We start from the raw sequence: 12875 nt of genomic DNA, 5'->3' as shown, positions 1-12875 counted from the left end.
GCGGCCGCCCGGCCAGCTTCCCAGGCGGACGGCCGAGAAGATCCGCCGGACATTTTACTCAAAGTTAAGTTTAAAAGATCAGCACTGCGCCGGACTGTCCGCCGGAGGCTCAATAATATAGAGAGGGGCCGTGACTTGTGACGGCCTCAGAGGAACACGCCTGTTAGAATGCGACGATTGGCAGGGACTATCTCGGGTCTTTGCATCTGGCTGACGTTGGCACGTCAAGATCTTGTCACTACCCCTCTTTTTATGTTCCTGGAGGGGTATGCTTGCGACCCTCCGAGATGATATGTTTGGACATATACCATCAAAAAGTATACTTTTCATAAGTCCTGTCATCAGCTCTTGGCTGAACGTTGCGTTTTCCAGACATAACCCTTTCAGCGCTTGCGAAAAGAATAGGTTTGGAAACTAAACCAGTCAAGACGTCACGATACCACCTTGGAGTTCATCCAGAAGTAAAATAACGGAGGAGGAACTCCAAGAGCGACAGCAGAGCAGAGAAAAGAGAAGAGAAGAGAAGAGAAGAGAAGAGAAGAGAAGAGGTGGTGTGTGGAGGAAATCAAGTGGCGAAAAAGAGCAGAGATCAATTGCATTCCATCGTAAAAATCTTAACACGGTTGTACATTTCGTCATGAAAGGACTGCTTCCTCAGGCAGAAACTGCTCGCAAGCGAAGGGAAGAGAACAGAAGGAGAATTTTAACCGAAGAGCTTGTTGTAAAGATCTTCAATGAGCGTCATGATGCAAGAAAAGACAAATCTTTAGCAAGCGAAGTGGTGGGCTGCTGCTACGGCATAAGCGCAAAAACAGTCAGAGACATATGGAATCGACGAACTTGGGCCCAGGTGACCAGACAATTCTGGACTCCCGAAGAGATCGAAGTTGGCTCATCGGAAGAGGAGAACAATTCGAAGAAGCTTCTAAAAAGACGGAAAACGATCAAGGACGAGGAAAAGGAGCAGAAAGGAATCGGCGCACAACAGACGTTAAAGGACCTGCATGACTCAGTGAAGGATGGTGCTATAGCTGTGCCGCAGACGTCATATGCGTCCTGTTTCGAAGAATTTGCTCCAAGCAGGGCACCATCGGTATCGGCATCGACTTCTCAGTCAAACTTCGCTCCGCATCTCTCGTTTAGCGAAGTCATGGCGGAGTGTGTGCTGGAAGCCTTTCCCCTCTGCCAACAGTCCTATGATCACTGCCCGTCCTTCAGATCGGCGAGCAGCGGCGAGCAAGCTAGCGGCAATACAGGGATGCATGATGGGTTGTCATGGACATACCTGGACTTCCTTTCCTCATCTCTCCATCCAACTCAGTGGACGACGAACATGACTGGCGTTTCGGTTCGCTCATGACTGACGGCGGGCAGTTTCTTTTTTTCTCGTCTCAACAAACGATTCCCATTTTTTCGGCCTGGTATCACAATTTGAACCAATTACCTTCTCTGTCTCCATGGAGTGAAGTCAAGTGTGTGAGAAAAACATTTTCCTCTTATTCCAATCTTTCTAACTATCTCAAAATAAAAACAATTCAAATCATCTTGGTTGCGAATTTCAAGCCTCAGGTCTAGCAAGTCCCTCTGCATTTCGACATCAAAACAACACCTCTGAATGGTCAGTCCAACTGACCTGAAAGAGCGACGGAGTAAAGGAAGAATGCAAGCTTGGGGTTTTGAAGCTGCAGAAGTTGTCAAGGGTCCTTCAGAGGCAACTTGCTTACTTCTACCTGTTCTTGCAAGGAGGACAAACTTAGCAGCATGTCCTCTTCGTCCGCCGCCAACATTTTCAGCTAGTTTGATCAAGTATGAATGTTCGTTGGATGAAGAACACAAAACAACATCACACCTTGTCGATCAATTCTTGATTCTTCTCTTGCAGCCCTGCACGTCATACTTCAGAGATCAAACCGCACGAGGTTGGCAACCTGAAATTATTGCTTGGTCTTCTACATTCTCCTCAAGCGCTTTGGACAAGAAGCTTGCGATGTCCTGGCAATCGTGCTCAGACATTAAAGAAAGAAACAGAAACATCAAGACAGGAAGGAATAACATCAGAAAAATCAAGATGAACTGAAATGGCGGAGAACATACCTTGTGCACAGATGTAGCTGTAAAATCTCTCTTTGCATGATCTCCCACCTTCATGTTCTGTCATGCAGGCTTTAACCCTTCACAGTCACTGACCGTGATAGATTGTGAAGGGATGTCAACATAAATGTCCCAAAGTTCCTGTCGGTAAGGACTGACGACACACACATCTTCATCCCGTTCATGCCTCCCCACCTTGTTGGACTCCATCGGCTGAAGGGCCCCAGCAACGAAGAAGCTTGCTGTCTTGAGCTCTTCCTCGTCCTCCTCGTCCCCTGCACGAGGCCTGATGAGGATACTGTTGTGACAGCAAGATAGGTCATACCAACGCAATAAGGTTTCAGCACATTCCATGACTCTCGATGTGGGACCAGGGCCTGTTGACCTCGTCAGTGCGAGTGAACAGGAGGAACCCTCAACAAGACCGGGATGATACGGAGGAATCGTTGAAGTTCAAGAACCTTGTTAGAGTAAACAACCATCCTTCGCACGTAAAACCATGAGAGATGAGTCTTCGTCATGATTGTTTGTACCTTTTTTTCAATAGCATACATGACCACAGCAGCACAGTCTCAACTTCGAACATCTCAATCATCCATCTGATCGGAACTTGCAGGTTCGACGTTTGCATGTCCGTGTCAGGAAATGCACTCTCAGCATAATTCTGGAACCTGACAATAAACCTGAGAATTCGCAAAGCAAAGATGCACCACAGCAAGAAAGGAAGGGGAGGACATGCATGAAGGAAAGGACAGAAAGGGGAGGAAGTGAAGGGAAAGAAGAACAAGAACAAGGCGTTATCTCCACAATGTCATCTTCTCACTTTCCGACCGTCATTGCAGAGAGGTAGCCTTCAAGAACTCTGAGAGGAGTTCCTTCCGAGGCATAAACCATGACAAGTTCCTGCAAACATCCTCATCACGTTACCAGCCGCATGCATGCTGCTTGCAACCTTCAAGAGTGCCTCGAACTTGTTGGGAAAGAATGCTCTGCTCTGAACTGATACCACGAACGAAGAAACCTTCAGGTTCAATCAGTACGCTCCAACAAGCAGCAGCTGAGCAACGACTGTACTCCTCCAGTGTTTGCATGTCTGGTGTTCGCCAAACAGTAACAACCTCCTCCTCGCTCTTCCCTCCTCTCTACCCCTCTCATCATCCCTCCCTCAGTCCCCATCGCTTCTCAAACACACCCTTCTCCTCCTTCGTCGCCTTCAAACTCTCTTTGTGGGGGCAGTACCTGGTCCAACGAGGAGTTTCTACCACCTACCGAGAAGGGCAGCAGGTACATCCAGTGGCCTCTGCGCGCGCACCATCAGGAAGGCTTCGGGCACAGGGGGACGCACTGGCTGCGGGCGAAGATGACGCTGCCCATTGCTCCGACCTTCTCATCCCTGAGCGATTTCTGGAGATCTGCACTGCACTGTCACAGCATGCTGAGGAGATGGTGGAGGTAGTGGCGACCCTTGGCGTCTCGATGCAGCTCCATGTCACACAGCTTGACCAACCGTGAGCCGATCTTCTCGTCCAAGGACGGGTAGCTCCTGCACTTCCATGAGGGATGAGGGATACGTGAGGGAGGGATCCCAAGGGGTTCAACGGAAGGGAAATGAGGCGGTACCATGTTAGCAGGGTGTCGTTGTTCTTGTCCAGCTCAGCTATCGCAACAGACGCCAGCATCTTGAAGGGCTACGAGGACAGACCGCTCAATTCAGTTCTCCGACATCCTGGAAAAAATCTCAACTCCTCTGGAACGATCAAGTATGCTCCGTGTTCGTACGCTCCTGTCTCTTCATGCTACAACAGACCAGTATCTGTGCCCCATTGTCGCATCTCCTCTCCTTCCTCCCCTCCCCTCCCTCTGCTCTCCTCCACATCGTTCTCGTTTCCCGGCTCGATTCTTTCTGACCATGACGTGTTCACATCACAGGAAACCCACCATGGGTACCACCCCCTTTCAGTACCCTACCGTACTTCCTCGGGAATCCTACCACCCTTATTCTGAATATGTACATCAGCATTGGAGGTGATTTGAAGCTCTATGGTACCCGTTCAATGAACACCCCCACCCCTAAAACGAAACCGATTGTACCCTCTACCCCCTCTGAACATCGCCCACTTCCTCTCCTGCCCTCTCCTCCCTCTCTCCAACTCCCTCCCTCTCCTACTCCTTCTCCTCCTCCCCCCCTCCCCCTCTCCCTCCCCCTCTCCCTCCCCCTCCCCCTCCAGCGTACTTCTCTTCCTTCCTCTTCAATCTCCCCCTTCTCTGCCTCTTGCTCTCGCTCTCCTCCTCCTCCCTTGCACCGAGTCTGCCAATCCGCACGCGCAGGGTTTTCACTCCGACTTCCTGCTGCCCTCGCTGCTAGCGCACATCTAAGGTGTAACAAACCATCAAGATCCCCTCCTCTCTCGCTGTCTCTGTGCTGGCCGTCAGAACAGATTCAAGATGGACATAGAGGATTTCCACGTGCGCAATCAGAAGAAGGAGAAGCTGGAGCAGCGAAAGGAAGCCGCCGAGATCACACAGAGGCTTCTGCAGGTGACCATCAACTTCTTCATGGCTGATTGCTCGCAGACGAAATGCTGACCATGCATGCAGGCATCACAGCAGAACCAACTCCAGCCCAAGGTCGGAGGACAGTTCATCAATGCCTTTGGGCAGGAGGAGGTCGGTATCAGCCGAAGGGAAGCAAGGGCGTCCGCTCTCCGTCAGCTCTATGCCAGCAGCACAGAGAAAGTTGGGTCCGTGCAGATCACGAAACGTCCGAGGGAGGCCGTGCAGAAGTACGTTCCGAGGTCGTTCAACGAGTCCAAGTATGAGATGGGGTGAGGACGATAGGGCGTGTCTGTCGTTCGATTCACTCTTGTTGGGTTTCAAGGCAATGCTGGGGCCTGTCGACATCGAAGCCAAAGCACGTGAAGCCTGTCTCACGATCTCGCGATCCTCTGAAGCCGAGGGAGGCAGTTCCTTGCCTGCCCCCCGACGAGCCTCGCAGTAGCTTCCTCGACAGGTCGATAGGCCCCCCTGCTCATCCTCCGCCATTGAGACGTCGCAGGTTGCCGCCTCCCCCGAAGCCGGTGGTCTCGAAAGACAAGAAGAAGAAGAAGTGAGCGAGTCGTTTGTGCTTCCTGTGTCTCATCGGTGGTTCTCCTGCTAACAGGAAGAAGAGCCGATCCCCGTCTCCCTCCTCTTCCTCCTCTAGCTCATCCAGCAGCGACTCGTCGAGCTCAAGCAGGTGGCCAGACATGCTCATGCTTGCTGGACGAACAAGTTTGTGTTCTCATGGTGGGCTTTTACAGCGACAGCGACAGCGACTCCTCCTCATCATCATCATCATCGTCATCATCATCATCGTCCTCGTCATCTTCCTCGTCTTCATCGAGGGAATCGTCGCGATCAAGGTGAGTTTCATCAAGTAAAGCTTCTTGACGACAAGACGCTGATCTGTCACAGGGGAACAGGAAAAAGGCAACGTAGGGATTAAGACTTTATTGAAACAAGCTAGGAGCAGCCAACATGTGTTGGGTATCAAGGGAGGCGAAACTTGATCATTAAAAGTTAATTGGAAAATGCGAATACCATCGGTCTCTTTGCCCTTCTGTTCATGGCGGAACAATGGCCCTTAATGGCTTCCATGGCTCCAATCAGTATCAAAAGTCAATATCTCCTCCTCCCAAAGGCATCATATTGCTTTCTGTTGGACTCCGACGGCCCAGCACTTCGTTCTAGAGTCAGGTGGAGATCAGATAAAGGATTTCGAATACCGTATGGAGATGTCTGCGATGCCTTTCACCGCTGCCTGTAGCGGGTTTGATAGCAATGATCCCGCGTCTGTTACTCGAGTTAACAATCCTCCTCCTCCTGCACCTACTACCACCGCCACTACTACAACCACCACCACCACCACCACCACCACCACCACACGCTCCTGCTCCTGGCACTTGACGTCAAGTGCCAGGAGCACGAGCAGTGACGTATGTTTCTCCTCCTGCTCGCACTTTTACCTTTGGGCCCCCGGTAGTTTGCTGAAACAGTTTCTACAGGAAGCTCCAGAAAGCGCTGGCTGACTTGGCTGGAATCCTTAGGATTCTGGTTGGCCGTCAGGACGGTGCCGGCAACGTATCTTGACTGCAGCAGGAGGGCAAGGGAGGAAGGGACCCTCTTCTTGGTACCAGCCTCCTGCAAACTTCCTTCTGCTTGCTCAACTTGATTGTCTACCTGTATCGTGAGCATCAGCAACTGATCCGACATGCTTGACCCTATTGCTCACCTTCGTAGGCCCTGGCCCTCCAGGAATGTCGGGCTGGGAAGGGAGCCTGTCTAATCCAGCTGGGCAGCTGCTGAGGTCAACCATGCGGGTTTCACCCCCATCCATCTCCTACAGAGATTCTCAGCTCGTCGACGTCGGCGTTTGGCCGTACCGGAGCTGGGATGTCCAGGCCCACACGGAAGAAGGGATACTGCAGGCACTCAGAGCAAGTCGGTCGCTGCGAGGGATCCCAGAGGAGCATGTCGGCGATGACGGCGAGCGACTCCTGCGGCATGAGTCAGGGAGAAGCTGAGGAGGAGGCGGAGGCTGTACCTGACTTGCATGCTGGACAATACTTTGGAGGGGGGCTGGGCTGAGCTTGGGAAACCGATAGTTGATCATGGACGCCTGCAGGAGGATCAGCCTCAACGTGACAGGAGGACGAGCAACGACTTGTTTGATCCCATCTCTCCATGTCTCTGCCGTCGGGGTCCCCAGGACGGTACAGATCTTGAAGAGAACGTCCGCCTCCGAGGAGCCGGGGAACAGGGGACGCAGCATCATCAGCTCCACCATCATGCAGCCCACTGCCCAGACGTCGATGGGAGCGTTGTAGCTCGGGCTCCGTAGGAGGACTTCAGGAGCGCGGTACCATCGGGTAGAGACATAGTCCGTCTGGGGGGGGCGCGAGTGAATCTCTTTGGCAAGGCCGAAGTCAGCTACTTTAGCGATGTCCCCGCATACGAGGATGTTCTCGGGTTTGATGTCGCGGTGGTAGTAGCCGCACTTGTGCATGTAGCTGAGCCCCTGGAGCACGTGAAACATGTAGTTCCTTATCGCGCATTCCGGGAAGGCCTTCCTCCGATTCTTGCTCAGCTCGTACAGGTTCTGGTCGAGGAACTCAAACACGAAGTAGAGGATGTCGTTCTCCTTGATCACTTCCTTGAGCCGGACGATGTTAGGGTGCTTCATCTTGCGAAGCACCTTCACCTCCTTCAGCGCTATGCACTCCTCCCATGAGCGATACTTCCGTTTCATTCGCTTCACAGCCACTATCTCTCCTGTGGCCTTGTTGGAAGCCTTCAAGACTTCCCCGTACGTGCCATCTCCCAGCTGCTTGATCACGCGGTATCGATCCATTGAGACACCTGAGCTGATCTCGATCCAATCACAAGGCCTCGTCCGATGTCTCACGATGGCGTTTCATGCCTCCAGCTCATGTTGTGCTGACTCATCGTAACACATTGCGTCGTCTCTTCACACATGATGCATGCATCACAACATCTCATCATAAAAACTCATCATAACACCTCATCATAACACCTCATCATAACACCTCATCATAACACCTCATCATAACACCTCATCATAACACCTCATCATAACACCTCATCATAACATCTCATCATTTTCATTCGTCTCGGCTCATCATCTCTATCTTCGGACCCGCATCTCATCACAACCTGCCGCATTCATTTGAGGTTACCCTCCTCCCCGCGCATTCCGTTGTATCATCTCCCTCATTTCCTTGTGTCAGCAATTTCTCGGAGATCACTAGGCGCTTCATGCCTTGCTCGATGCAGGACTGAGGAGGAGGAGGAGGAGGAGGAGGCGGAGGAAGGGAGGAAGGGGAGGAGGTCTCGGATCGCTGGATAGAGGAGAGGGGAGAGAAGCAAGGAGGAGAGTTTCTTGCTTCTGGGCTTAGATATCACCCTCGCACCAGGAGGAAGTACATCAGATTGCGATCTCAAGTGTCAGTCTGTTTGCTGATCCGCAAGCGAACTATGGCAGGGTGTAGATGAAGACGTGTCTACAACTCAGCCGCACATCAGCACTGGTCTCTGGGCAGTGGGGTAAGGTGTAGCAGGAGATCCGGACAGGAAAGCGCCTAACATGGCAGACAAAACAGACAAGGAGGTGCTGGGGGTCATTGGAGATGCACTGTTCTATAAGGCAGCAGAGCCCTTTGCTGCCATTGGAATGGCATCGGAGGTCTTGAAGAAGCGAGAGATCGAGATTGCTGGACTGGCGTTGGAGGAGAAGGTTCAGACTCCTCCTGCCTCAACGGCCAAGGTCCCTGTAGGTAGGAGCGCAGCAGCGGCTCCGTCGCGTGCCCCTGCCCCTGCCAGGTCGAAGGTGACAGCAGCGACAGCCAAGCCTCCGACTGCTGCCGTGAAGGCTCCAGCTAAGACTCCTGCTGCTGCTGCTGCTGCAAGGCCTTCTCCCACCAAGGCTGTCGCATCTCCGAAGGCAACAGCAGCAAAAGTTCTATCAGCAGCCAAGGAAGCTCCCAAGACTGCCAAGGAGGAGGCGACTGCTGGTGCTTCAGTGCCAGGGCAGCTGGTGGACACTTTGCTGGACTTTGTGGATGGGAAGCCCGAAGGGATGGCGCGTCTCGCCTTCAAGTTCCGCTGCTCCATGGACTTGTCGGCTGGCGACTGCATCGTGATCACTCTCCCTGACTTCGAAGGAGACCAGTCTACTCCGATCTTGTTGGATGATGTGGCAGGGAAGCCAATGGAGCTGCTCAGCGCTAGTTGGCTCGTCTGTCCCCCCCGGGTGGAGCTGAAGGTGCCAGAGGAGAAGGTGATCAGCAAGGACACGTTGGTAGAGATTGCAAGCAGGGAAGCTTGTGTTAGAATCCCTATGAAGGGTATCACGGAGGACAGCAAGAGGGAGTTCCTAGTAAGTGCCTCCTGCAAGCAAGGTCAGGTTCCGCCCTCTCCTGTCCTCTCAGTCTGCAGCATCAGGGGATGTCAACTGTCCGCTGACCTCCAGCGTGCTCTGGTGTACCTCGGGTGCCTGCTGGTAGAGAGTGGCCCGCGGGGTTCGAGAAGGAAGACGTACAGGCAGGCAGCGTTCTCCTGCTTCAACCTTGTGCTCCGTGATGCCCACCTTGTGGAAGGGAGGGAGGGCCTCGTGCTGCTGGCCGCTTCTGCTCGAGAGTTGGCCCTCCTCTTCCCCAACGTGTTCTTGGATGCTCGGACGGAGGGGAAAATCTACGGAGGGATGCGGGATCTTGCTGGGGATCTAAGGGAAGTGGATCCGATCTTCAAGGTGGAGGAGGCGGAGGAGACGTCGGATCCGTCGGAGCTGGTGGCGAGCTGGAGAAAGGCTGCTGAGAAGGCTTGCAGCTCGTACATGGGCTGGAAGGAATCCCTGTGCGCAGAGGTGAAGTGCTAGGGGAGGGAGAGGAGGGAAGGGAGCGGAGGAGGATGGGAGGGAGGGAGGGAGGGCGTGAGGGAGGCTGACGTGATGGTAGGAGAGGATAATACTGCTACGTAAGAGTGTTGCAACTGAGAACTTCAAGGAGGCGATGGCGATGCTCAAGGAGCTAGAGGTGACACCGTTGATGTTGTTCTGGTACGATGACGATGACGATGACGATGACGATGTTGGTCAAAGTCAGCACCGTCGCGCGAGCTGAGGAAAGTTCTTGTATGGGAGAAATTCAGACTGAAGAAGGCAATGCTGAACCTGAGCCTACTTCCTCCTTCCCTTCCCTCCTCCCCTCCCTCCTCCCCTCCCTCCCTCCCTCCCTCCCTCCCTCCCTCCCTCGCGCTTGTTCTCATTCCCCACCTTCTCTCTCATCTCCATCGACCTTGCCGTACTTGCATTCTCACTTTGACCTTTCAGACGCAATACCTCTCCGCAGTCAACTCCAAGTCCAGCATCGACCGGGTACGCGAGTGTCTCACGGACATGGCAAGTGTCTTCGACGACGCTGCCGTTGAGGTTGATGACGTGTCGGCGCTCGACGTCACCTGACGTCACTCGCTCAGATCCTTAGCCAGCAGGACGAGCTTGATAACATGCACTGCTGTCTGGGGCACGTCAGAGAGGAGGCGAAGCATCTTCACAGCATCTACGGCTCTCCAGGTCAAGACGGCAAGTCATCCTCCCGATCCGCCGAGAAAGACTCAGCCAACCTCGACGAGGTCTGTACCCCCCCCCCACCCCTCCCCATCCCTCCTCTTCCTCTTCCTCCTGCACCCTGCTGCTGGTCCTCAACCTCCTACTCTTGCTCCTCCTCCTCTACCTCCTTCCTCCTTCCTCCTTCCTCCTTCCTCCTCCTCCTCTTGTTGCCACTGCTGCTGCCGCTGGACTGAGCGGTTGCTAACAGATCAAGGCGATCCTCAAGAATCGCGGAGTGTTTGGGTCGGTCTCGATCGATGAACAGCTGAAGGAGCTGGAGGAGGAGTACCATGACAACGTGCAGTTCGGTCTGCAGCTGCAGGCAGACACTGTGGCGCTGCTGCTCGAGTGGTACCGGGAGTATCGGACGAACATGGAGAGAGGAGGAGAGTTCTACTCGAAGCAGAAGGAGGAGGAGAGTCAGGACGTCGTCATGTACTCGAAGGAGCTCAACGAGGCCATGGAGGAGTACAGAAAGGGGTTGAAACGTTGCAAGGAGTCGTCGCAGGTAGAGGGCAAGTTGTTATTCGCTGCGGGGAGGGTGAAATACTTTCTTGGAGCTCTCGACGACGCCATTGAAACCCTTGAGAGGTGCTGCAAGATAGACGCGTCAGACCTCGGGGGCAGCCTCTACCTCGGCCTCTGCTACCTGGCCAAGGAGGAGGCGTTTGTGCGAGCGAACCTTGACAAGATCGAGAGGTGTATGGAGAAGAGCATCCTTGCCATGGGCAGTCAGGTTGACTTGCTCATGAACGGAGACTCGACATGTCTGCAGCAGTACGAGCTCTTGTCCGATGAGACCGTTCGCATCTCCAACCCGGACGTTCAGCGAGGCAGCGTCGAGTTCGGTATTGCTCTGATGGAGCACGGGAGGACTGCCAAGGTGCTCCTCCTCCTCCTCCTCCTCCTCCTCCTCTGCCTCCTCCTCCTCCTCCTCCTCCTCCTCTGCCTCCTCAGCCTCAGCCTCAGCTACCTCAGCCACTCCCTCCTCCTCCTCCTGAGATGTCTGGCAACAGGCGATCACGATGCTGGAAATCTCTATCAAGATCCTCTCCAACATTGCCAACCTTGGGCTCTGCCAGCAGACACAGAGTGAATCCAAGGTCATAAGAGAGGAGCAGGAGCAGGAGCAGGAGCAGGAGCAGGAGCAGGAGCAGGAGCAGGAGCAGGAGCAGGAGCAGGAGCAGGAGCAGGAGCAGGAGCAGGAGCAGGAGCAGGAGTGTTGATGGTGTCCTCCAGGTGCTCAAGATGCGAGCGGAGGCCCACCTCATTCAAGCTTACAAGAAGAGCAACAAACACAAGACGGCGTTTGACATGCTCAAGGCGCTGAATCAGGTCAGCAGAAGAGCTCGAGTGCTTGTCGCTCATCCTCTCCTTAGACCCTCAGCACACAAGTGGAGAAGAATGCAGCTTCTATTGAGACAAGGTAGCATCCTCCTCCCTCCCTTCTCTCCCTTCTCTCCCTCCCCTTCTCTCCCTTCTCTCCCTCCCCTTCTCTCCTTTCCATCCCCTTCCCCTACTTGTAAAACACCTCATCTTTCGCCTCCTTCTCACATCTTCATCTTCATCATGTCTCAGGTTGCGCAACGCTGAGCTCGCCGTCGCCATGGCTTCCTCCCGCGCTGACGTCCACGAGTTCCTCGGGCACGCACTGCTCGACATGTACGAGCATCACCCGGGGCACAGGAGCGACGCTGCGCTGCTGCAGCAGGCGGAAGAAAGCTTCAGGCGCAGTCTCCTCCTCGAGGGAAAGCCCTTTCAGCCCCTCACAGACCAGCTCGAAGGCGTCACTGCCAAACCCACCAGTACTGCCTCCAAGGCTCCGCTGAAGACTCCCTCGCAGTCAGTGGGGAGGGGGAAAGGAAAGCCGGAGAACGTGGTCAAGGGAGGGGCCAAGAGCCCGGCCAGCAAGCCTGCGAACGCGAGCACAGGGAACGCGAAGGAGAAGGCGGAGGAGGGAGACGACAGGAAGGAGGAGAAGCTCGTCAATCCTCGCAGCTGCAGCTCGAGGATCGGACTAGCCAAGGTGCTGACTGAGAAGGGAGGAGATCCGACGGCCTTTCCTCCTGACCTGATCGCCTCTGTCACATCCCTGTATGAGGAGAGCATTGAGATAAACCCGCGCGATTTCGAGGCTTACTTCAAGATCGGCGAGCTGCTGGACCTCAAGGACCCTAAGCGAGCTGCGGCCATCTACAGGTCCACCCCCTCCTCCTTGCCGTCTTCCTCTCCCGCTCACCTCCTGCTGCAGCCAGTATCCTGTCAACTTCGACAGCCCCAACCATGACGACGCGTTCGTGGCGGGGGAGGTCGTTCGGCTGTCGATGCGGGGGAAGGACTACACCAAGTGGAGCAAGGGGAGCCCGGAGCTCGTCAACGTCGGCAAGTCGCTGGTGGTGATGGCCAGGGTGCAGTCGCTGGAAGTGATCCGAGACTACGTGGAGAAGCTAGAGGTAGCCAACCACACTCAGATCCTCTGCGAGGTGTTCGCCGAGGTCAACAGGAAGAGCGTCGACGATCCTGACATGCGCGCTCACTTTGCGAGGAAGGGATGGATCGTCGGGCCGGAGACCCTGAAGGCAGCCATGGACGCGGCGCGGGCAGCTCGTCCGCTGTGAAG

General features: G+C 54.4%; 4 protein-coding genes across 4 annotated transcripts; 2 read left to right on the top strand and 2 right to left on the bottom strand.

Moving 5' to 3' along the window:
• Positions 1 to 1558: 1558 nt before the first annotated feature.
• Positions 1559 to 3770, bottom strand: GUITHDRAFT_103652 (hypothetical protein; the record flags this gene model as incomplete). The annotated part of the gene is made up of 15 exons (XM_005837341.1): positions 1559 to 1584; positions 1634 to 1682; positions 1731 to 1793; positions 1850 to 1884; positions 1929 to 1992; positions 2287 to 2366; positions 2417 to 2468; positions 2517 to 2574; positions 2625 to 2762; positions 2915 to 2994; positions 3044 to 3112; positions 3361 to 3391; positions 3437 to 3503; positions 3555 to 3634; positions 3712 to 3770. The coding sequence occupies 15 exons, from the start codon at positions 3768 to 3770 to the stop codon at positions 1559 to 1561; spliced, it is 951 nt and encodes a 316-aa protein (XP_005837398.1).
• A 766-nt stretch (positions 3771 to 4536) lies between these two features.
• GUITHDRAFT_135105 (hypothetical protein) lies at positions 4537 to 5201 on the top strand (the record flags this gene model as incomplete). Its single annotated transcript, XM_005837340.1, has 4 exons — positions 4537 to 4629; positions 4690 to 4916; positions 4970 to 5101; positions 5147 to 5201. The coding sequence occupies 4 exons, from the start codon at positions 4537 to 4539 to the stop codon at positions 5199 to 5201; spliced, it is 507 nt and encodes a 168-aa protein (XP_005837397.1).
• Positions 5202 to 6481: 1280 nt separating this feature from the next.
• GUITHDRAFT_157278 (hypothetical protein) lies at positions 6482 to 7480 on the bottom strand (the record flags this gene model as incomplete). Its single annotated transcript, XM_005837339.1, is given in 4 exon segments — positions 6482 to 6517; positions 6537 to 6626; positions 6674 to 6748; positions 6794 to 7480. The coding sequence occupies 4 exon segments, from the start codon at positions 7478 to 7480 to the stop codon at positions 6482 to 6484; spliced, it is 888 nt and encodes a 295-aa protein (XP_005837396.1).
• Positions 7481 to 8233: 753 nt separating this feature from the next.
• Positions 8234 to 12873, top strand: GUITHDRAFT_103649 (hypothetical protein; the record flags this gene model as incomplete). The annotated part of the gene is made up of 10 exons (XM_005837338.1): positions 8234 to 9511; positions 9603 to 9680; positions 9977 to 10075; positions 10123 to 10278; positions 10464 to 11138; positions 11272 to 11358; positions 11495 to 11590; positions 11635 to 11681; positions 11834 to 12454; positions 12507 to 12873. The coding sequence occupies 10 exons, from the start codon at positions 8234 to 8236 to the stop codon at positions 12871 to 12873; spliced, it is 3504 nt and encodes a 1167-aa protein (XP_005837395.1).
• Between the last annotated feature and the right edge of the window lie 2 nt (positions 12874 to 12875).

This window comes from Guillardia theta, assembly GCF_000315625.1.
Source record: "Guillardia theta CCMP2712 unplaced genomic scaffold GUITHscaffold_14, whole genome shotgun sequence".
NCBI lineage: Eukaryota > Cryptophyceae > Pyrenomonadales > Geminigeraceae > Guillardia > Guillardia theta.
Note: the sequence above shows the minus strand (reverse complement) of the source record. Positions and strands in the feature narration are given on the sequence as shown.